Source organism: Octopus sinensis, linkage group LG24, assembly GCF_006345805.1.
Source record: "Octopus sinensis linkage group LG24, ASM634580v1, whole genome shotgun sequence".
In the NCBI taxonomy this organism is placed as follows: domain Eukaryota; kingdom Metazoa; phylum Mollusca; class Cephalopoda; order Octopoda; family Octopodidae; genus Octopus; species Octopus sinensis.
In genome coordinates this window covers 30,862,178-30,887,177 of record NC_043020.1, presented here as the reverse complement: position 1 = coordinate 30,887,177, position 25,000 = coordinate 30,862,178, and the positions used below count along the sequence as shown (strand labels likewise).

Here is a 25,000-nt window from a genome sequence, read left to right as displayed (position 1 = left end):
CTTTAATATTTAGATTTCATGCATCTGTTTATAATTTATATTTAGTCTAGTGTTTTTCTTTTTCTTCTCTCTCTCTCTCTCTCTCTCTCTCTCTCTAAACTGTTTGCATATACAGTCAATGTTTGCATTACTTAGGTGAACTGATTTATGCCATATATATATTTGTGTGTGTGTGTGTTTGTGTGTATAATGGTATGTATGTGATTTTACACACACACACACGCATACAATACTGTCTTTATCATAGTGTTACATCTGTTGTTGTTCTGCTCACATCAGTTGGATAGAACTCATAGTAAGAGAAAACCCAACCTTGTTTGTTGTATGTGTTATGAGTTTGACAATTATTTTTTTGTTCCCAACATTTCTGGATGCTCTGCCTGTCACTAACCATTTTACAACATGAACTGGGTACAAATTTCATGTGTGACCACCCTAGAAAGGTTATCTCTGGTCAAGATTGAAGAGTCTTTTCTATCTCATATCAGTTTTTAATCAAAGTTCCTGCTCTCCTGGAAAAGTTGCACATATTGCAGCTGGCAGAGTCCCTGTCTCCTCCATGGCATAGATTGTGGGGTTAAAAAGTACACTTTGTCACCATATGAATCTGGGTTCAGTCTCTCCACGTGGCATTTTGGGCAAGTCTCTTCTTCTATAGCCCTGGGCTTACCATTGCCTTGTGAATGAATTTGATAATTGGAAACTGAAAGAAGTCTATCATATGTATGTGTGTGTGTGTTTTTGTGTTTGTCCCCTGTCACCATTTGACAACCAGTGTTGGTTTGTTTGTATCCCTATAATTTAATGGTTTGTCAAAAGAAGTACTGAGATATATTGTTCAACTGGACCCTTCAAGGCAGTGTCCCAGCATGGACTTAGTCCAATAACTGAAACAAGTAAAAGATATCTATCTGTCTATCTATTTCTTTCTGTCTGGCTGTCTATATCTCTCTATCTCTATCTATCTATCTATCTATATATATATATTTATTTATACAAGGAGAGTTTACGAAAAAAACAAAAGACGAAGACAGGTGGTGTATAAAACAAACAGATGTATTAGTATAATGCTCAGGAATAGAAAAAGTCTTTTACGTTTCGAGCCTATGCTCTTCTACAGAAAGGGACACAAAAAAAACAAGGAGAGAAAAAAATGTGTGTAGTGGCTAACGATCTATCATGGCAACTGATATATATATATGTGTGTGTGTGTGTGTATCGGTTGAATAGTTAAGAAGTTTATTTTGCAATCATTTGGTCTTAAGTTCAGTCCCACTGCATAGCATCTTGGGTAAATGTCATTTTCAATAGCTTTGGCTTGACCCATACTTTGTGCATTAAGTTGGGTAGAAAGACACTGTATAGAAGACTGTTGGGTGTTAATTCAAGAGCACAACCCTGTAACCCTTCATCAAGCTAATTCATCACCATTTCGTGTGTCCACTTTTCTACACTTTTGTGACTGTAAACGAGGAGCACTGTCATACAAGCAACATTGTTTCCAGTCTTCTGTGAAAAATATGTTTGGCCAGGGGAAGTATTATCACTTTACTTGGAAATAGGCGAGGGTTGGTGACATGAAGGGCATCTGGTCATAGAAAATCTGCCTTAACAAATTCCATCTGGTCCATGCAAGCATGGGAAAGTGTCTGTTAAAATGATGATGATGATGGTGATGATTACTAATTCTGTCCTTCATTGCCCTAACAACACTGATCCTAATAACCCCCTATGCTTACTATGAAATCTAAGGTAGTATTAGGATTTAACAAACTGCTATTGTTACAAGTGCCATGTGGTCTGTGGTGTGAGTAGAAAGAGAGAAAGATTTTATGGAATTGTATGAAAGATAGAATGATGTTGATTTTGCAGTTTCTCCAAATCTCTAAATCTTTCTACTTGAGATGTTCAACACTGTCAACTTTTGCTGCTGTGGCAGCAATGAATAAATGATCTTTTGTTTTTTAAGTAAATACACAGAGATTTTATAAGAATGTTTTGGCTGCTTTAACGTGATTCATATCTCTCACTTTTTCTTCATATTCTGATGAAGTGATTTAAATTGTTTTTTTTTCTGGGAGGCTAAATGCTGTTAAGAGAAGGATTGGCAGGGATTAACAATAGTATTGGCAAGAAAATTGTTCAGTCAGAATTAAAAGCCTAGTCTTCAGCATTCTGAAAGTGTAAATAACGGAAGTAAATGTCAGCTATTTTGTATCATCATTTAATGTCTATGTTCTGTGCTAGCATAGATCAATAAATTTTACTCCAGATTTTTTCACACCACCTCTATATTTATTTAGATTTTATCATTTATAGATCCCTTTTAGTATTGTTTAAGCTTCAAGCTCGTACTTTCAGAGTCACACACTCCTGTTTTTGGAAATCTATGACTACATTGTCCAATATGTACTTTTTTTAAGATGTTGAGAGAAATTTAAGTGTATTTGGCCGTTATTTTGTTGCAGGCTCAGTGACTCTCTAAAGGCTTCTTTGTTGGCTTGAACATTTTAAAGTAGTGTGGGGTAGGCAGTTAGTGGGTTTATTTAATCCTCTTGTGATAAAAACCAGTAATCCAATACTGAACAGTAATCTGTTCCTCTCAACCATCACATATTCAAAGTAATCTAATTGTATTAGTTTGCAAATTTGGTTAAGTTGTATGCCATGGGGAGATTTGTGTGTTCTTTTTCTGAGTGAGGTATTTAAAAGTTTCCAGGACAGCACAACTAACAAAAGTTCATTTGTTTTGTGCTGTCGTTTTTCTCAGCAGAAGAGTGCTGGGCATATGTCAGTACCTCTAACTCCTCAGAGCATACATCTTATTTCAAATTTGTAAACACTGTTTGCAAACATTATAACTACAGATGTGGCTGTGTGGCTTCCAACCATGTGGTCTTGGGTTCAGTCCCACAACATGGCATATTGGGCTGGCCACAGCCTTGTATGTGTGCCCTTGTCTCTATAACATGTGATGGTTGTAAATGGCATCCTTGTTATACAGTCAGGGTTGTTCACTTTCCAGTCTTTTGTAAAAAAAAATGTCTGGCCATGGGCAAATATTACCTTCTTTGGAAACAAGCAAGGGTTGGCAAAAGCTTGAGCATTCAGCAACGGAAAATCTACCACAACAGATTCTGTCTGATCCATGCAAGTACAGAAAGGTAGATATTTAAATGGTGATGATGTTAAGTCATTTTTGCAGATCTAGGATCCCACTCTGCTAGTTTCTATGGATTTTGGGGTTTTATTAACTGTACTGGATTATGTAGTTTGCAGTCAGTGTCTGTTAGTTTTTGCTGCAGACCTAATTTATTCACAGCTGGAATTAATAGGCAAAGTAATTGCTATTACCTGGAATATTAAAATGCTGGTGAATTAACAGGATCCCTAGAGGGTTTGAAAAAAATGTGCTTTGCAATATTTGTTCCTGTCTTATTCCTAATGAGTTCAAATCTTGCTGAAGTCAGCTTTGTCTTTCATCCCCATGGGGTCACTAGAATAAAGTACTAGTCAAGTGCTGGAGTTAATTTCATCAATTAGATTTTCTTAAAATTACTAACCTTAAATTTGAGACAATTATTTAAAGGCATAAATGACATCATCTGAATGAATTAGAATAGTTGAGTTGGTGTTAACATATAATGCTGGAAACATTATAAAAAGCTAAACTAGAAATATTTATGCTGTGCATTAAAACAAATATTGTCATTATTACTCAATATTATTGATATTGTTTGGCAAGTACATGAGGCAACTCTGAGCAAAATGTCATGTGGTTAACAGTTATGCCCATTTATGTTCCCAAGTTCAAATCCTGTTAAGTTTGATAAAATAAAATCTTTTAAATATTATCTGGTTTATAGAATCAATTAAATCCTCCCATTTTTAATCCATATAATTTTAAAGATGATTTATTTGTTGCTTTTTATATTTCCTAATCAATACTTATATATCCTTGTCATCAATTTCTTAATTAGCATTGTGCATAATTGGAGAAGAAAAAAATTTAGGTTATTTACTTTTGTTTGTCTTTTATTCTTTTATTGCTTTCTTGTTGAGCTATGTCCATGCTGGGGCACCACCTTCAGGAGTGTAATTAATTATAGCTTCATTGGTAATTGCTTAATGAACTTGGAAGAATGAAAGACAAAGTTGATTCACAGGATTTGAACTCAGAATGTAAGAGGACGATAGCTTAAAAAAGAAAAAAAACTATTTTGTCTGATGCATCACCGATTCTACTCTGCATAGAGCCCTGTTTTATAGCAACTAAAACCTTTTAAAATAGTTATTACTTTTAAATAATCTTTCTTTGGTGTTTTCAGATTTGTAAGAATATCACCAATAAGCTACCAAATCTTTATTAATATTGGTTTCAAATTTTGACACAAGGCTGGAAATTTTGGAAGTGATTCCGTCAACCCTGGTGCATCACTGGTATTTATTTTGTCAACCAACATGGAATTTGAACTCAGTTCATAAGGATGGGTAAAATGTCACCAAGTATTTTGCCCATTGTGTCAACGATTCTGCCTGCTCCACTGCCTTTAAAGAATCTTTATTAGTATTGACAACTAAGTTGATTGACAGGTTCACACAGATGGCTGAAAGCCTGCTTTCAGCCATGTGTATATTTAGTCAGTATCTCTGAGTTCAAATCTTGCCAAGGTCAACTTCATCCTTTCCATCTTGAAAAATAAAGTGCTGAAGTTGTACTAAAGTATTGCAGCTAACCTTGTCCTCTAAATCTCAGGTCCTTGCACTGATGTTAGAAGCAATATTAGTAACCGTGGTAGAAAGGGGATTAGGAGTGATAGGTTTTTTTGTTGTTAAGTGAAATGTTTTGCACAAGTATTGTTTCTTGGGTATTTCTCTGGAGAAACTAGGTTAAAAAATTCACTAAAGCAGAGAGTCTAGAGTGGGATTGAGGAAGGGAAGACTGGGAGTAAGTATGATGAGTTAGAGTAGCTGATTCTGTAGTTTCAAAAGGTGTGAGTGAATGCCTATGTCTTATACCTTTCAAATCCATGGTTTTTGGTTGCTGGAATAATGGCTACGCAAGACAGACTAATGTAATTTAACTCTGTTCTTGTCTGTCAGGTTAAACAAAAAAAGAAAAATGTGGTGAAATGAAATGTGTCTGATTGGTGAAGAACTTCGTTTTGCAATCATGAACCTCTTCACCATAAAAGAGAGAGACAAGCACAGTTTGACCATACAAAAACATACTTTGCTTCATTTTTATGTCAAAATACATTTTTCTGTGGAAAATTATATATCATTTGAAAGTTTTGAATATGAACTTTCTTCTCATATAGTTTTGATCAAGATCCAACACATATCATACCGGGGTCCCTCAGTCACCCTGGTATTTTCACCCATTCGCAATGTGCTGGAGTGCTATAACCTGATTTGTTTTGAGAATCAGATAGTCATGACTAGGACATTTTTTAGCTTTATATTGATATAAAAATTGATGGGGGTAGGTCAGATAATTGTTATGAAATAAAAAGGTGAAAATTTTATTAATTTTTACTTAAGAAAGAACATTTCAAGATTTTTATATCATAAGAAAGAAAATTTTTCACAAATTCAATATGGTCATTACCAAATCTGGCCACAATACAATGAAAAAGTACAAAGACAGTAAAGAAGGTTCTATACTGATGCGACTTGCCAAACTGACATATTCTTGCATTGTGCAAAGTCAAATGGAACATGAATCCAAGGCTTCAAATATCAAGCTTGAGCCAGAATTTCAAGAAATGGACAAATTAAGTAAATATTTCTATGGGAAAATACTCTAACTTGAGCTACATACTCGTAAGTCTTCTAGAGCCCAAAATTAGCCTGGAATCATTGTATTGAGAACATTGTTTATTCCCTCTCACTGTTTTAACAACATAGGGAGAAAAACATTTGAATTTTACCTAACGGATATTCTTGTAGATGTAAATTTTGTTTTTCTTAGAGAAATATTGGTCGTGAAATTATATTGTGCAATGAATATTATTCTGTAAACTATAAAAGTCTGATGTGGTAGATTTTTTTTTTTTTTTTGGATAATTTGTGGTAGTGTTTACATATTTGTTTTGATTTTTTTTTCTCTCTCCTACTAACGAGTGTGCTGTAAGTTACTGATGTTTTCAATGTCTTTAATTTGTACTTCTAATGTTAGTTTATTTACTTCCTTGTAAGGAATTAGTTTTCACATTTTCTTTGTTTTTTAATCTAGGCTTACATGCAATTCTGAGAAAGGTGGTTGTGAGGTACTCTAGAAACAACAGCTAAATCTCCCTTAAATCACATGCCTTTTTGTTTGAAATTTTTTTGTTTTAACCAAAAGGGCTTCTGCCATCATTTTTAAGTATGTAGTGTGACAAAAATTGGTCCTGAGGGATGATGAAAAAAATCAAAAATTTTCAAAACAATTTTTTGCATAAAAAGCTTCTTCCCATTTTCCCCAAGGCCATAGTGAAGAAAAAATTGGAAAAATCTCCATCAAAACAGAAAATCCAACTTTTGCGAGCATCCTGATCCAAAACTCAACCATTTATAGCCATTTTTAATAGTCCATTAAAATTTTCTTGAAATGCTATCTATCATGTCCCAAAATCTCAGAAACCCCTGTGGTTTGTACTTTTAGATTTAGCTAGGTCTGAAAACACAGTGAAATTGACTAAACAAAATAGGCTTTACATAAATATTTAAAAAATTAATACAAAAAAGTTTCATTTTCAGAAAAAGTAGGCAACTGCTTATTGTGATTTTATGTAATTATGTAGATTGTAGAAAGGCTTTCGGATGTATTTTATAGTTCTCAGATACAGCCATAGAATTTGAACCCATTTCATCTGATTTTGTGCATTTAAATTATATTACAGTGTTATTAGAAAATTAAATGGAAAGTAAAAATGAGTGAATTCAATCAGGTGAATATATTGATTCATTTGTTTAAATATGTAGACTCTTGTTTGAGTGTGTGGAATTGTGCTGGATATTAATAGTGTATATTTGTATCTTACTGAATGAATGTAAATTAAAGTGTGTATATTCTTTCAGAGCTGGTCGGATTGTAAGCAAATAAAAGCCTAAGTTCACTGCTTTCTTTTTCAAACTGTTGGTATACTTCACCTGTATACTATGGAAACTATTAATTGGTATAATTTGAAGATAACCTCAGTCCCAAAGATATAACCTAATCACAGATATGGCTGATTATTCATTTAGGCCAATTACAGAAGATTTCAACCAATTTGCTGGCTGTTCAGATTGTCATATTTCCTAAAATATCCAAATTTCACAAATGAGCTATCAAAATGTTTCTTTTTGGATGTTCTCCAAGAAAAGTACAGTAGAAATTACTTTAAAATATTTTTTAAAATTCATAGTCGTACCTAGTATAAGGGTTGATTAAATTATCTGCTCCATGGTTCTAGAAGTGCATGGCCTCCAGCTTATTTCAGAAATCATTTCTGTTCTAGGCCTATATATATTTTTTGCTGTGGAAAATTTTGAAAGAAGACTGACTTAGTTACAAGAATACCATGTAATTAGGCATTAAAAGAAAATTAAGAATGAAGAGACTAAAGGCAACCAAAACCAAGGAAAACCCAACAAATTTACAAATATAATGGGTGTTAGTAGAAATGGAAGTTGTCATTGAGCTTAATTTTCATTTGAAATTTTCAAAAATGTAATATCTAGAATACACTAAGTAACACATGTAAACTGAGTTCACCACTGTAATCTTTGATTATATCATCATAATCATCATCACTGGCACTATCATCATTTGTCTGGTTTTTCATATTTTTTGGCACCTTCATTTTTTTTTGAGAAATTGCATAAATTCATATATAAGGTGATAGCAAGTTTACTCTTTTCTCTCTTTACCAAACTGTTTAACTTACAAAGAAGTAAATAAACTAACACTATGTTACAAGCAAGCAAATAAACACACGCGCACACACACACACACACATATAAGGGGTGGACTTGTGTGCTTATCTTTCTACGGGTAGAAATAAGGTGGCAAAGTGATATGGTATTGAGGTACTAGCTCAGAGGTCTTAGGTTCATTGTAGGTAATTTGTTGTTATTCCTGTTTTGCCCCTGCTAAGCTCTGATTAAAGAGAAATGTACTGAAATACAATCCAGTTATGGTCAAATTGGGGAAAACTTTGTCTTTATCTGTTTAACACCATAAATGTCTCCTTCCACTCTCGGACCTTTGGCAGAAGCCCTTTCTTGAAAGCTTTTGGGAATTTGTGATATTTACAATAATGAAGTAAATTCCAATTAACTCTTTCAATATCAACCTGCCCGAGACAGCCTGGACTTTGTAGTCTCTCACTTTTAAGTGTTCAGACTTTAATTAAAACCTTTCATTATAAATTTTATGAAAGAACTTCTATGTTCCAAACCCATCTCTCCAAATATTGATAATTTTCATTTAATTAAAATGCATAAGCAGTGTACTTTAATATTGCTGTTGTGAAAGGCATAAACACTTCAGTGAATGGTAGTTGCATTCACATCTGTCCCTCACTCTCTCTCTCTCTCTCTCTCTCTCTCTCTCTCTCTCTCTCTCTCTCTCTCACGTACGTGTGTGTGTGAGTGTGTGCACGCAATCGGCAGTTTTCTTCGTCTTCAAAAACAGATTCCAAAACCCTGATTCGAGGCAGGTTAACTTGATGGATGATTTGTCACTCAACAGTTGTAATGTATAAATGCAGACACTGGGTGAGAGTGTGCTACATTCATTCACCTTCACTTACTATTCTCTCTCTCTCTCTCTCCCCACCTTGTCCTCTTCTCTCCTCATTGTCCTATTTCTTAATTGATGAGTATGGATAGTAAGAGTATGGGATTGGGATACAGTGTTGATGATTCAGCTAGAACTCAGCCAGGCATTCAGGTAAAACATCCTTCAGGTTGTGTACCTCCTCACCCCAGTTATGTTACCTTAGAATTTATTTAACTGATGTCACTTCTGTTATATTAAGCAATCTTCTAAAGAAAATCTTCTTTCACTTTCACTCAACACATATTCACCTGTAAACCTTCTCTGTAAAATAGACTTTGACTTTTTTAAAGATTTTTCTTTGTGTTTAATGTTTTGTTTGGGAGGGGGGTGTCTTTTAAAAATTTTCTGTGAATGAATTATTTTGAGGAATTATGTTAAAATATTTGTGTGTGCTAATTTCTTGCAAATTTAGTATGGGACTGCCTGTATTATTTTAGGGAAAACAGCTCTTAGTCAATTTGAACTGAAAGAAGCCTGTTGTATGTGTGTATATCATCATCATCGTCATTGTTTTAACATCTGCTTTTCCCATTCTTGCATGGGTTAAGTGTAGTTTATTAAAGCAGATTTTCTACAGGCAGACATTCCTCCTGTTGGAAGTTTTCAGACTTTCCAAATAGGAATAAATTGGTCAGTCACTTTGAGAATTGGATCTTTAATTTTCTTGATATAGATTTATACATTTGTATTGAGTTCTTTCTTTCTTTTGAGGTTGCCATATCTAGTATTCCTGCTTTCTCTCATGTGCGTGTGTGTAATATGCGCACGCACATACACAGATATTATTTAATAAACACAATATATGTTTCTATGTGCTACTATTAGTTTCGTGCAATGAAAGCGTGTCAGGCAACATTTTAAAGCATTTCTGGCATGTTTTCATCACATGAGACTAATAGTAACCATAGTACATAAAAACATGTGTTTATTAAATCATATTCATCTCTCACCAGGTGGAGTACACTTTTTGTACAGTAAACTATATATATATATATATATATACACATAGAAGAGAGAGAGATAGCTAGATAGATAGATAGCACACACACACATGCATATTGGGTACAGGACATCACCAACAGTAAACAACATGAAATACGAAAACAAATAAGTTCAATATGCAAACACTGAGAGAAACAAAAGGAAAACAGGACAAGTAACATATAGAACAGCCCTTCATCGGTTGTCGGCTGTCTATCTACTCATCATTTCAAGCACTGGACGACAACATGAGTCTTCGAAGACAGTTGCTAGCATAAGTACCAAAATATAATTTGGAATTTTTGGAAGGTCAAAGTTTGGAACAAAACCAGGATAGTGGAGACATACAAGGAAACCGAATGTCAACAAGCATGGAGGGTCATTAGACCAGAACAAGGGTAAAATAGTGAATGCTGGAGAAATATTTTCTATATGTATATATAGATATATATATATATATAGATATATATATATATATATATAGATATATATCATTCTTGGTTTGGCTTCATGAGCAAAGATTTATGGAGGGGAGTGGCCATGTCTGTTGCAGGCTTGTTAATGCCTAACACGTGCACATCGGAACAAACAGACCATAGAGGCTGCAGAGCAAAGGAGGTTGATCAGAGTTGATCGTACTATCCTTGTTTTCTTCCTTTGTCTTTTATCCACAAGGATGGAGCTTCAGGTGGCTTGTTCTAATGTCTACTTCCCCATGTTACGCTAGCTTAGATAGCAGGAAATTTAGGCAGGGGTTTTACAGCTGGATGCTCATCCTGTCACTTGCACGTTTTTTAAGGGATTGTATTTTCTAAAGTGTAGAGCTTGTGGATGATTTGTTGACAGGAAGTATCGACAGATGTAGGTGTACGGACTTGGTTGTATTGTTAAGATGCTTACTTCAAAATCTCATGGCATTGAGTTCAGTCTCATTGTGTGACACTTTAAGAAAGCATCTTCTATTTACAGCCCTTGGTCAGTCAAAATCTTGTGAGTGAATTTAGCAAAGTGATTCTCAAGCACATTTTATCTATGACCCCTTTAATTACTATTTTACTCTGGTGGACCCACACAGCCATTTTATGTTTAAAATCTAGTTTTATAGATACTTCTTTCAAAATTCCTATTTTGTCTATCTTACATTCACTTGTGTAAGCTGAACTATACAAAACATCATAGAAAGAACCATAGCTACTTCTTGCAGTAAAAAATTTTCATGAACTCAGTTTATTATTCTTCTTGTGTTCCTCCTGCCATTTTATATGGACCCTGTTTGAGAACCAGGTGGAAACTAAAGGAACTTATCAAGTGTGTGCATGTGTCCTTGTCTCAATCTCCTGCACAAATTGTCAACAGATGTACCATCATACAAGCAGTGTTGTTTGTTTGCACTCTTCCATGAATACATATCTGGACTAAGTAAAGATGTAGCTTTGCTTGGAAATAGGTAAAGACTGGTGACAGGAAGAGCATCCAGCCATAAAAAATCTTTTTCAATAAATTTCATCTGACTCATGTAAGCATGAAAAATGCAAGTGGAAACATTAATGATGATTATTATTATGATGATGATGATATAATTAATATTAAATTATTTTATTTTCAGAAATTGACATCTTGACACACTCCATAAAGCAGCAAGTGGGGTAAAAATGTTGTGCTTACTATATCCAACTGCAGCCAGTCAACAATGATGTTATCATGAGTGCCAGTTTGCAGCTGAGAAGTGGATTTCAACTTGTGTAATATTCTCAGGTACCCTATTTTGTTGTCTTTATCTCCATTTATCTAGCAACAACAGTGTAACAACAACCATAAATAGTACTACTGCACCACATAAATGCAAGGGGTTTTACATTAATTTGTAATGCATTCCTTGTTAAACAAAACCCTCTTTAATTACACTGAAGATTTCTTCCAACTGATGTTAGACTCAGGATACTTAAGAAAATAGGAATTTGGATGTTTGCTTTTTTTCTTTTTTTTAACTTATTTTGCTTCCCAGTCACATGAATTCAGGTTCAGTTCCCTCCATGGGACTTTGGGGGTGTGTCTTCTGCCTTAGCTCTAGGTTGACCAAAGCCTTGTGAGTAGATTTGGTAGATGTAAATTGAAAGCAACCTACTGTATATACATGTATGTGTGAGTGTCTGTATGCTTGTGCCTTTCCTCCTTCCGGGGTCAATAAATTAAGTACCAGTTGAGCGCTAGTGTCAATGTAATCAACTACCCCCCCCCCCAAAAAAAAAAAATTAAATTTCAGGCCTTGTGCCTATAATAGTAGAAAGGATCGTTATTATCATTATTAAAGTGGAGAGCTGGCAGAATCATTAGCACACCGGATGAAATGCTTAGTGTTATTTCGCCCAGCACTACAACTTTGCCTTTCATCCTTTTGGAGTCGATGTATTAAGTATACTGGGGGGAGGTCCATGTAATTTAACTTATCCCCTCCCCCAAAATGGTTGCCTTTGTGGAAAAATTTGAAACCATTATTATTATTATTGTTAAGGCAACAGGCTAGCAGAATCATTAGACAAAATACCGCTTAGCATTTCGTCCAGTGTGCTGTGACTACATTCTGAGTCTGAAGTCAGTTTTGCCTTTCATCCTTTCAAGGTTGATAAATTAAGTGCCAGTCAAATACTGGGGGTCAAGGTTATCGACTATTCCCCTCCCCCAAAATTTCAGGTCTTGTGCCTATAGTAGAAAGGATTATTATTATTTCTTTTTATCTCAGGTTTTGTAGGAACTCTTGGAGTCTTGCAAGCATAGCAGGCTTGTTGCTCGCAGCCTATGGTACCATGCTCTGTGTTCTTTTCATCTAGCCAATACTTTTGGGATTACACTTTCCCTATTATTCTCACCATACCAAGGACATTTTGTAACAGTTCTACTGGGCACTCTATTGCGATTTCCTTTATATTCCTCTTGATGCGTTCTGATACTGTCCCCAAGGACCCAACAATGATTTACATTATCTTCTATTATTATTATTATTATTATTATTATTTAAATGTTTAGTTCTATCAGTGATAATCTGTTTCATTGAGTATAACAAGTCTTATTCAGAGTTGGCAATGAAAGTCCCCCCCACCAAAAAAAAAGGAAGACAGAAAAGCATGCTCAAATAACCCCTAAAAGAACTATCAACACATCTAGAACAAGTTTGGTGCACTTTCAAATCAAAGGTAAAAAAATCAGAAAATTTGAGAAAATCCTCCTTAAATTACAAAAAAAAAAAAAGAGATTAAACGAAATGTTAATAATTTCACTAAGTTTCCTAGTAATCAGCTTGAACTGGGAGTATCTGGATTGACATTTGGATAAGAGAATCTTTTACCATTTAATTGGTTGAGTCATTGGCCTGTGGCTGCGCTTGGGCTCCGCCTTGAAGGGTTTTGTGAAAGAAGAAATTTTAAGTTTGGTAATTAATTTATCAGACACTTTTCCTGAATTGATTCATTAGAGGGATGTAAACAAAGCACACCAGTTATAAAGTGGTGGGGGACAAGGGACAAACAGACACACACACAGACATATGTGTGTGCATGAATGAATGAATAGATGATTACCACACAGTTTCTGTCTACCAAATTCACTCACAAGGCACTGGTTGACCTAGATCTATAGTATAAAACATTTGCCCGAGGTGCCACACAGTGGGACTGAACCTGGAACCATATGGTTGCCAAGTGAACTTCTTAATCTCACAGCCATGCCTATGCCTCCCCACACAAACCATACATTTTTCAAAGTTCATTCTTCAGATTGTGGAACTTGGAGAGGAAGGATGTAGATAAAGTTGTAATTGCAGTTTTAGTGACAGCTAATCAAATTAGAGTTGGTTTGTTAGTCTACAGGAACCTAGAACTCTGTAAATGTAGGTTATTATGGAATGACTTCAGCCATGTTGTTTGTGAGACAAGAATAAACTTGGGTTGGCATAGATTCCTGTATTTATGAAAATTGTTTATCGTTTTCATGGAATTAGTACTAATACGTTTATGATAGTGAAAATTATTATAAACCATATTAATTACAGTAACAATACCACTACTAATAATTATGATTATAGTCACATTAAACAAAACTCTAATAATCCTTTCTGCTATAGGCTCGAGGCTTGAAATTTTGAGGAAAGGGACAAGTCAGTTACATCAATCCTTCCAGTGTTCAGCTGGTACTTATTTTCATCAACCCTGAAGGGATAAAAGACAAAGTCAACCTCAGTCGAATTTGAACTCAGAACACAAAGCCAGAAAAAATGCTGCTAAGCACTTTCTCTAATGTGCTAACAGTTCTGTCAGTTTGCCACCTTCAGCAAAACACTAGAAATAAGCAATAAAAGCAAACAACAAAGAATGAATAAGACTTGTGACTATAACAATTTTGATATTTATTTATAATATATTTACAATAATAATGCTGTTGTTTACCACATCATGCTACTTGTACAAAAGCCTCTAATAACCATAAATAAGGATAATCTAGTAATGCTGTCCTGTTGAAATACTAATCATTAAATAATTGTTAATTAAGCTAAGCATAGTGAACATAACACTGTTAATGATTTATAAATAGGAAATACAGTAAATAGCTTGAAAGAAGGAAATAAATTCTGTAGGTATTTATAATAGTGTTGCTAGTTTCAGTTCTAGTGATTTAGTAGCTGGTGATTGTCTCACACTGACGACAGATAATATCCAGAAAGCTAGGTGTGTGAGTATCACATAAGGCTAGAGATGGGAGTGATGGCCTCCCTTGCCAATGCGAAATATGGACACAAACTGTGTTGTTAGCCAGCTGGAAAAGAGGTTTTCAACAGTAATATTATCCTTTGCAGGACTGCCATGTTATGTTGGCATATATATATATATATATATATATATACATACACACGCACACACACAAATTAAAATCCACAAATTGGAGATGTAGCTTTAATATAATTTATTAGCTGCAAAAATTCGACATGTTCACTTACAGGTATTTCAATTTTGCCCAAAAGAATTAAATTTTAGTAATTAAAACATTTTATTGGGTAAAATCTCATCAGAGGAGTAAAATAGACATATCGTTAGGTTATTCCATGTTATTCTTCTCAAATATAATACCATATATATATTGCTGCTCAACATGTCAGGAAAAACCTTTCCTGATGTATATTTTGCTATTTATAGGGACAATGCTCTAGCTTTAACTAAGAATGCCAATGGACCAGCGCAAGATCGTTTAAGGAAGGATATTATCCAACTTATGAACACATTCAATCGATCTTAAGATAGCTTTAGATACCAACCTGACAGTTGTCGATTTCCTTGTTGTATCTCTAGATTTGCAAGAGAATATTTACAAACCCTATAGAAAGCCTAATGATAGACTTAGTTATATTAATGTAAGTTCCTGCCACCCCTATAGGGATTAAGAATTTAGTTATGAACATTAGTAGGAGAATTTCTAGCCTCTCCTCCAATATAAACATATTTAATAATGCTGCATCCCCTCCCCTATATAACAATGCCCTTAAAGCCAGTGGATTTAAAGAGGAAATAGAGGTTACACCCCTACTATTAGACCAGAAATAAAGAAAAGGAAACATAAACACAGGGAAATTATCTGGTTCACATCCCCTAACTCCCCCAAAGTGACCTTTAATATAGGTAAATATTTCTTGTCACTTCTAGATAGACATTTTCCTATACATCACAAATATAGAAAACTCTTTAATAGGTATAACCTAAAAATTACTTTTAGTTCCACACCAAATTTTAAATGCATAATCACAAACAAACAATACAACACCACGAAACCGGTTGTTCCTGCAGGAATAGAGACCTGTGCCCACTAAATGAGTCTGCATAACTGAGGTCATTATTTATGAGGCTACTGTAAATTCCACTAACACTAATAATACAGTTTCACCCAAAAGATATATGGGTTTCATAGAGGGAAATTTTAAAGCAAGATTTAACAATCACACCTTAAGCTTCAGGCATTGGAATAAACAAAAACTACCAAGTTATCTAGTTATATATGGCTCTTAAAAGAACAAGGTATCAACTACAGTATTTACTGGAAGAGCTTAGCCAAGTGTAACCCTTATACCAAAGGTAGTAGCAAATGCAGTCTTTCTAACATGGAAAGATGGCTCATCTGGAAAAGTTCCTTAGACCCTGCTACATGTTTAAATTCAAGAACTGAACTCTTTACCTGTTACAGTTTTGGACCCTACAAGATCACAGCTAGAGTTCACATTTCTACTATGTTCCTGCTCAAACTTTTCCATACATTTTAACTCGCATAAATTTTTAATTTTAAACTTATTTTTTATTTTCATTTTTGTTTTTTATATATATTTTTCCCTTTTTATATGTGTGTGTGTGTATGTATGTATAATATGCATGTATTTGTGTGTGTATATGTATGCATATGAGTGAATGCCTTCCGGTGCATATGTGCGATTTTCATGTGCACATGCCCCCTTCACTTATATGGATATGCATGTGTTTGTATATGTGCGGGTGTGTGTAAGCAAGAGTGTGAATATGTGTTAGTGTGTGTATATATATATATATATATATATATATATATATATATATGTCTATATATGTGTGTATTACGTGTATGCATGTAAGCACCTAGGTGTATATGAGGGTGAGGCTGCATACGTATATATATTCCTGAGATTAGCAGAGCTGATCCTGCATAGGGACCAGAAGCAACCTCAATAACATGATCATGTAAACTGACAATGATGTAGTGTGTGCCACTGCAATGTCCATTAGTAACATGTAAATTTCTCAGAAGCATTATGCATCATTTTTTTCATTCAGTTTGTGAATGTGTAGTGGAAAGCCTGATGGTGTTAGTTTGTTGATGAACTCAATTGGCTACAGAGTTTCATTTTCAAGTGTATCTGAACTTCTGTAAATTTTTAGCTCACCAGGGATCATGGTCAACAGAAAATCATTCACAAATTGTGCTGCTTCATTTGTTGTGTCATGATGGTTTGATTTGCAAGCCACACAGGGTTTGCAAAGTTTCTTTTGAGGTCAGCATATACAAAATCACATAGATCTGAAAGAGTACCACTTTCAAGGCAAGGGTCATTGGGTAGTTTGATTTTGAATTCACTTAGGCTTTGTTCAACAAAAACATTACCATTTCCTATATCAAGAAGGTAATTAGCAAACTCTCTTTCATCAGAATGACCATTTGTAAGAAGTCTTAGATTGGTTGTCAACTCCACTACTTCCACATGATCGCAAAGAAAAGGTCTCTTTAGTGTTGCATCAACAAATTGTGATCTGACACCATTATTTTGAAGTAGAATATTCTCCTCTCGAGATACTCTCCAACCAGTCTGTCATGTGTAGTGGAAACAGATTCAGGTCTACATCTCCATGCATATTCAGGCATCTGTTTCAGTTGCTTTGCCTTGATTCAGTTGGCCATCTTTCTCTCTGCCATTATGCCTTTGCTGCTAAATTTTCTTTTTCAGTTGCATATTATATGTAAACAAAAGCTCGTTAAAAACTATCTTGTTTAGCATGCTAGAAATAGCAGTGATCACATAGTTATTATTGTAAGGCTTTTACCAACAAAATCACTTCTTCATTTAAAACAAAAAAATTATACCGGTATATTAAAGAATTTCCCTTTTATAAAAAATATTCATTTAACAAACTCTAGAAACTGATAAGATTCTTGAAATTGTGTCTTGTATCAAAGTTGTATAGCTTTTATTAAATTATCGTTAATGAAAATAGGGGTGAATAAGAATGAGAGACTGTTGCAAATAAAATCATAAAATGTTGCCTGCTTTGAATGCAATAAATATTTAAACGTATGGAGAATTGAGCACAGTGAATGCAGAATTTAAAAATTCAATAAACTTCAGAAATTGAAATTATAAGCAATTTCTTAGAATATGAATTTATAAAAACATTTCCTGACAGTCAAGCTTTTAATATTGCTTTCATTTAATAGTTTTGATAATTGTTACATACCTAATTAGTAAGCAGCTTTCTCTATTGTCGTATGTATATATATATATATATATATACACACACACACACCGTAAAAACCCATGTAATTTACACACTTTTTTTCACAAAAATAAAAAAACAATAAACTTTAGGGGGTGCGTAAATTACATGAGTAGATTGTTTCCAGAATTTCTTTGAAAATTTTTTTGTTGATCAAAGACGTACAAAATATAAACATTCATACAAGAAGTTGATTCATTTAATGCCAGAATAGGTTTTTTACAGAAAAAAATAATGGCTTAAATAAAATGAAGTTGACTTTTATTTATGCTGGATGGTATAATGCCTACTTTTTCTATATAAATTTACTAAAACTGTTAAATGCTTAACTACTTTTTGAAGTTTGATGATCATTCTGGTAAACATGGTCCAGACCATATTTTACATTGCTTGGAGTTTCTACCTATCGCAATACATCACCACTGACATACTTAGTGATCTGGATATTCCTGACTGCAAAAACTGTAATGATGTGGATAATCTTGGTTGTATATTGTTATTTTTGTCTGTTTATTACTAGGCACAGTTTTCAATTTGTTATACTGCTTATGCCAATTTCAAACATTGGCTTCATTAACATTAAAATGCCTTCCAGCAGCTCTATTCTCATATTCAAATGCTTATTCAACATATTTAATTTCTCCTTTGCAGTAAACGATTCGTAAGTTCTGCCCATACTGACAATAATGGTAATAAGAAATTTTAAAGTTTGCTTAACATTTTACAAGTGTGAAAGGGATTAAAATTTCTATAGAATTCTGTTTACATAATCAGTTTGATCGGTTACCTTCTTCTGTTGGTTGAGTAAAGTGTCATCAAAACCGATGTTTATTGGTGATTAAACTTAATTTGCAACACCTGTGTGTATTTATCAGCATTGTTTTTGTTAGCAATTCTTATCAACAACTTTTCCTGTGATTGTGATTTGAGAAAACATGGAGCAGTATACTAAAAGATCGAACTTAATCTCTTTTGGACAAGAAATGTAAAATAAAGTTTATTATAAACAACACAAACATTTTGTAATGTAATAGCTTTCAATGTGAAACTGTTAAACAGAAATTATTTTAATTTATTGAAAATTTGATAAAATCTAATCATAAGTGAAATTATGCTAAATACAACTAAATTGAAAACCTTTTCCCCCTGGCTATATTGGCAATTCTGAAAACTTTTGGGTGCAAATTGTACATGGATACAAGCTTTTTTTTACAACTTTTATCCTGAAAATCACACAGGTGATTACACAGGTGTGCAAATTACATGGGTTTTTACGGTATATAATATAAGTATAATATACATATATATACATATATATATATATATATATGTATAAGGGTGGAAAGGAACACACGAGTTGATATATATGAAAAAACAAGTCAAAAATAGAAAATGCTAAGATAATTTTATAGTGAATCTTTCAGTACCAGTTTCGGTCATTTTGAGACCTTTTCAACTGTAACGATTAAATAATTAAATTTAGAAAAATTAGAAGAAAAGTTTTTTTTAAAAGAATATTTCTGTAGTAGTGTTCAGATATAAGTAGCATTCTGCCTTTCTCTGACTCCCTTGTTTGCACTTGTGTGTTCGGGGTCGTTTTGAGTTCTTGGTAGGATAGGTGAAGAATAAGGAGGCTGATGTGGAGAGGGGGTGGGGAAATCTGGGAATGCCTTAATGGTCGTATTTTGAATGGTCAGTGGCTGACAGTAGTCGCAGTTCAATTCAGGAATTGTTTATGGAATTTGCGTAGGCGTTATACTGAAAGACATTAGTGACAAGGTTAAGGGGTGGAAGGTGGAGAAGTAGAAGAAGAAGAAGATGACGATGTTGATGATGATGAAGAAGAAGAAGAAGAAGATGGTGGTGATGATGATGACGACGATGATGATGATGATGATGATGAAGAAGAAGAGGAAGAAGAAGAAGAAAAAAACAGAGAAGGGAGAATATGAATGGGTGTAAGTATAGCTGTGATGGGGCTGATTAGTAATGGATTCTATGGAGTGTAATATTTGTGTGTGTATATATTTCTTTTATTCTAAAGTTGAGGTATATTAATTGTTTGTCGTAGACCCGTTAAGAAGTGGCTTGTATTTTGTAATAAAGAGATTTTCTTTACTTATTCGTTGTCTCGAGGTTGTATCGTCCCTAAATTGGTAGAGGGGGAAAATTCTGAAGTTTGGTGTTTTTTTGTTGGCGCAAGTATCTATGTGTTGGCTAAAAGCTATTTTTCTGTTTTGGGGAATTTTTATATGGGATCTGTGCAGGGCCATTCGTTTACACAAACCATTTTTTGTTTGGCCTATGTACTGCTCTTGACACCCGGAGCAGGTTAGTGAGTATATTAGGTTCTCCGAAGCACATGTGAAGTTGCTTTTCACTGTAAACCGTTGTCCCTGTTTGAAGGAGAACTCTGATCCCTCAATTAGATAGTCGCATATCCCGCAATTGGGTCTTCCACATTTTTTTACTGTCGGCTTCTGTGTTGAAGAGTGAATTCGGGCTTGTGTTAGGAGACTTTTCATGGATCTAGGCTGTCTTTTGCTTTTTATGATCGTGTGTGTTTGGAGGATTGTGTTCATTCTGTGGTCTTTTTTTAGGAGGGGTATGTTGTGGAGGATGGTGTCGAAGGCTTCGTTATTGAGAGGGTTGTGTGTGGAGATGTATGTTAAGGCTTTTGGTTGTAAGTTTTTCTTTGACTTGGGATGTCTCAGTTCCTTGATGTTAAGTTGAAGGGCACGTTGAATGCACTTGTCAATAAGTGAAGGTGGATAGTTCCTGGTGATAAGGGTATCTTTTAGTTCTTGTAGTCGTGTGTCTCTGGTGTTTGCGTTAGAGACTATAGTGCATATCCTTTTTGCTAGATTGAAGGGGATATTCATCCTGGTGTGTCTGGGGTGGCATGAATTGAATGGAAGATATTGCTTAGAGTCTGTAGGCTTATAGTATATGTCTGTTTCTATTATATTATTAGCTTTCTTAATGAGGATATCAAGGAAGGGGAGTTGTTGTTGGCTATATTCCATCGTGAATTGGATGTTTACGTCCAGTCCGTTTAAAATTTTCTGGAATTCTATGAGTTTTTCTATATTTTTATGCCAAAGGATGAAACAGTCATCTAGATATCTCTTCCAGTTGTTTTCTATGTAGATGGAGAAAGGGCTGCCATATCTTTCTAGAACCTTACGATACAGACTGATCTCTAGGTATCCTATGACTAGGTTGGCAAAGGAGGGGGCCATTCGTGTACCCATCGCAGTCCCCGATTTTTGTCGGTAGAAGTTGTCATTGAAGGCGAAGAAGTTATTTTCCAGGATGAATTTAACCCCTTCTATCACAAATTCTTTTTTGATGCAGTGTGGTAGTTCGTTGGCGTGATTCTCTAGCCAGAATTCTCTAGCCAGAATAGCCAAAATACGACCATTAAGGCATTCCCAGATTTCCCCACCCCCTCTCCACATCAGCCTCCTTATTCTTCACCTATCCTACCAAGAACTCAAAACGACCTCGTACACACAAGTGCAAACAAGGGAGTCAGAGAAAGGCAGAATGCTACTTATATCTGAACACAACTACAGAAATATTCTTTTAAAAAAACTTTTCTTCTAATTTTTCTAAATTTAATTATTTAATCGTTACAGTTGAAAAGGTCTCAAAATGACCGAAACCGGTACTGAAAGATTCACTATAAAATTATCTTAGCATTTTCTATTTTTGACTTGTTTTTTCATATATATATATATATATATATATATATATATATATAATATATATATATATATATATATATATATATATATATACATATATATATATATATATATATATATATATACATATATATATATATATATATATACATATATATATATATATATATATACATATATACATATATATATATATATATATATACATATATATATATACATATATATACATATATACATATATATATATACATATATACATATATACATATATATATATACATATATATATATATATACATATATATATATACATATATATAATATATATATATATATATATATATATATATATATATATATATATATATATATATATACATATATATATAATTTGAGCCTGGTGCAGCCTTCTGGCTTCCAGACCCCGGTCGAGCCATCCAACCCATGCTAGCATGGAAAACGGACGTTAAACGATGATGATGATTATATATATATATATATAAAGTATGGGGGTTTATTTCACAGGTGATCTAAACGATTAGGTACGCTAGGTAAGTGCTGTTATGGATTACTAGAGCTGCAACATTACGGCCGAGACTGTAGTTATGGAGCCTTTGCAAATTTCCGATGCAGTGAATATCCTCATTGTCGTTTAACATATTCTTTCCATGCTGGCATGGGTTGGACGGTTCCATTGCGAAGTCACTGGTGCCAAGCTGTATTGGCCTTTGCCTTGCATAACATCAGTGGCATGGAGAGGGGAGGTTGGTATGCATGGATGGCTGCTGGTCTTCCATTAAAACAACCCTAGATTGTGCATTCACTGGTGAGGCGACTTTCTGCCCAGGCTTGTACCCCAGGGGGGAACCTCTTGGGTGCACCCATGGTCATTCCTGACCGACAGAGTTGAGTTTTATATATATATATATATATATATATATATATATATATATATATATATATATAGGGTTGCCGATGGTATTTGTTCACATAATGATTATCTCAGGAAGTAGTTAGTGTTATTTTTTAAGAGCTATTCATCAAATTTGAGTCAGTTTGTCTTCATGACATGTTCTGCTGTCATTGAAGCCACTTCAATGACAGCCCCCAGGTGACCTCAGAACCAGCCACAAGCTTTTGTTATTATCTCCCATCTTAGGCCCTTGGAGGTCTCCCTGGTAATCCTAGCCCTCAGCTTGTCCTTCATATTGCAGCTGAATTTATTGGTCTATCATCCCACCATGCCCAACACGAAGAGGAGGTTGCAGTTTGATCAAAGAAACTCTCTAATTACCAGGCCTGGGCCTTCTGACTGATGTGGCAGGGTGCAGAGTCTTGCTGCCACATCTATGAATTCCCTGCTGCTACCCAGGGTTGTTGGTGTTCAGCCTGAAGCTCTCAGAGAATCAGGGAAGAAACGGGGTGGTATGATGTCATGGCTGTTGCTAAAAATTTCATCTGCATGACTCTGGGTATGTCTTTGAATGAGATGGCGAGCCACCTGTTGTTCTGGTTTTGGCAGAAATTCTTCTCATTGCAGTAGAACCACAGCATGTCTGGTCCCATCAGGTGTTTCAACTGGATCAGCTTCTTGGTGTGCTTGAATTGCTTTTCCTGCACCACAAGTAGTGAATATCCTCTAACACCACCAGCCTGACAAGCTTTTCATCCACACAGTTTGCTGGGATCATTGTTGATGATCTGGATTTCAGCGATGAATCCTGGCACTCTGATGTGTTTTCTTCTCTCTGCTGTCATCTTGTAGTCAAATCCTGCATCTTCCAGCTCCTTTCAGACCTTTTCCACTATCCTTCTGCTAACCTTGAGAGAGTTTGAAATCTCCTTGTTTGTCCTTCCAGTGTGGATTCCAAGGAGGACTCCATTCCTTGTCCACAAATTGGAGGGTTCTAAATTTTTCATAGTCAATTATTCTGCAAAAAAATAAAGCAAAAATGGTTTTTTTTTTTTGTTTTAAGAAGAAAAAGACTCAATGAAAGTAAAAATAAAAAATTTCTGCTTCCCATGCTGGCATGGGTTGGATGATTTCATGGGAACTGGCTAGGCAGAAGACTGCACCATATCTTGCTGTCTGTTTTGGAATGGTTTTTACTGTTGGATGCCCTTCGTAATATCAGCCATTCTGCAGAATGGGCTGAGTGTTTTTTATGTGCCACCAGCACAGGTGAGATCAGTTTTGGCATGGTGGTTTTTTTTTTTACAGCTGAATGTCCTTCCAAATGCCAACCACTTTACAATGTAGACTGGATGCTTTTGACATGGCACCAGCACTGGTCGGGTCACCAAGCAAAAGAAACTAAGCTAAATGAAACACATGAGCACCAGTGGCTTCCAATCAAAAAATTATTCAAACTTGGAAGACACCCCCGATCCATGCCCAACATGATGATGCTGATGAGAGTTAGTGTATCTTAGATTACATTATCCAGTGTACTCCTTCTTTTAAGATGATTTGAGAGAAATTCAGCCAACATAGATTCTCTTATTAGCTTGGCAAATAGTTGGGTGCTTTTCTCATCAAGTAGGATGTATTTCTTGATGTTAAGCTGCTCCTCATCCTCGGGGCAGAAGTGGAACCTATTATGTCAGCTATGCAGATTGAGGTAAAAATAGTGTTCTAAAGGTTATGGGCTGCACTTGTAAATTTTGAGCTTGTAACCACATGCTCAAAACATCAGAACCAGACCAATGCAACTCTCCTGGCACTACTAAGTTCATTTTAGTTTTGTCTAAAGTAGACACCAATTATCAGCGGTCTGCTAGCTCTACCAATCCTATATTGGTCTAAACAACAATCTAAAATTACAACTATTACTTTAACCATCATCATTGATGATGTAAGTATAAAATGTTGAATTGTTATCTAATATTCCGTTTATAAAAACTGTATTGTTTTCTCATTTCAGGTAGTTGCTGTATGCCAGCAGCATGAGTCGACAGCCCTCTAATTCGGGAAAAGCCCGTGGACACAGCCAACAAGGTTTGCATTTATGCTTTATTATATATACATAAATGTATGTGTTCATCCGAGTATTGTCATCAGTTGAACATTTGCATTTCCTAGCTAACTTAGGTTGGACAGAATTTGTTAAGGCAGAGTTTCTACAGCCGGATCTCATCCTGTCGGCAACCCTCATTTGTTTCCAATGAAGGTAATATTTCCTCATGACGAGAGGAAATATTTTTCTCAAAATACCAGAAATGACAGACACCACTTTCATTACGGTGGCATTCACAACTATCACACAATATCAAGACAAAGAAATAGTCACACACACATGCACATACATGAATAGGTGTGTACACACACACACATACACACGTATGTATGTATGATGGTTTATATTATAGCCATAGTTATTTTAACATATCAGAACGAATAACCTGGGGCCATGTGTTACTGAGCAGACCAAATGAAATCAAAA

At 34.8% G+C, this 25,000-nt stretch overlaps 1 protein-coding gene across 2 annotated transcripts in view; it reads left to right on the top strand.

The window, feature by feature from the left end:
* LOC115223863 (E3 ubiquitin-protein ligase SIAH1A) overlaps positions 1–25,000 on the top strand; it is a 153,014-nt gene that overhangs the window by 95,357 nt on the left and 32,657 nt on the right. The window contains exons 1-3 of one of the 2 annotated variants that reach the window (XM_036512955.1): positions 4,473–4,491; positions 11,400–11,548; positions 24,482–24,555. In XM_036512955.1, the coding sequence (XP_036368848.1) occupies positions 24,504–24,555 (52 nt within the window). In that variant the 5' untranslated portion in view covers positions 4,473–4,491; positions 11,400–11,548; positions 24,482–24,503. Of the gene's footprint in view, positions 1–4,472; positions 4,492–11,399; positions 11,549–24,481; positions 24,556–25,000 lie in introns of those variants that run through there. The other variant, XM_029794561.2, reaches the window with a different exon arrangement.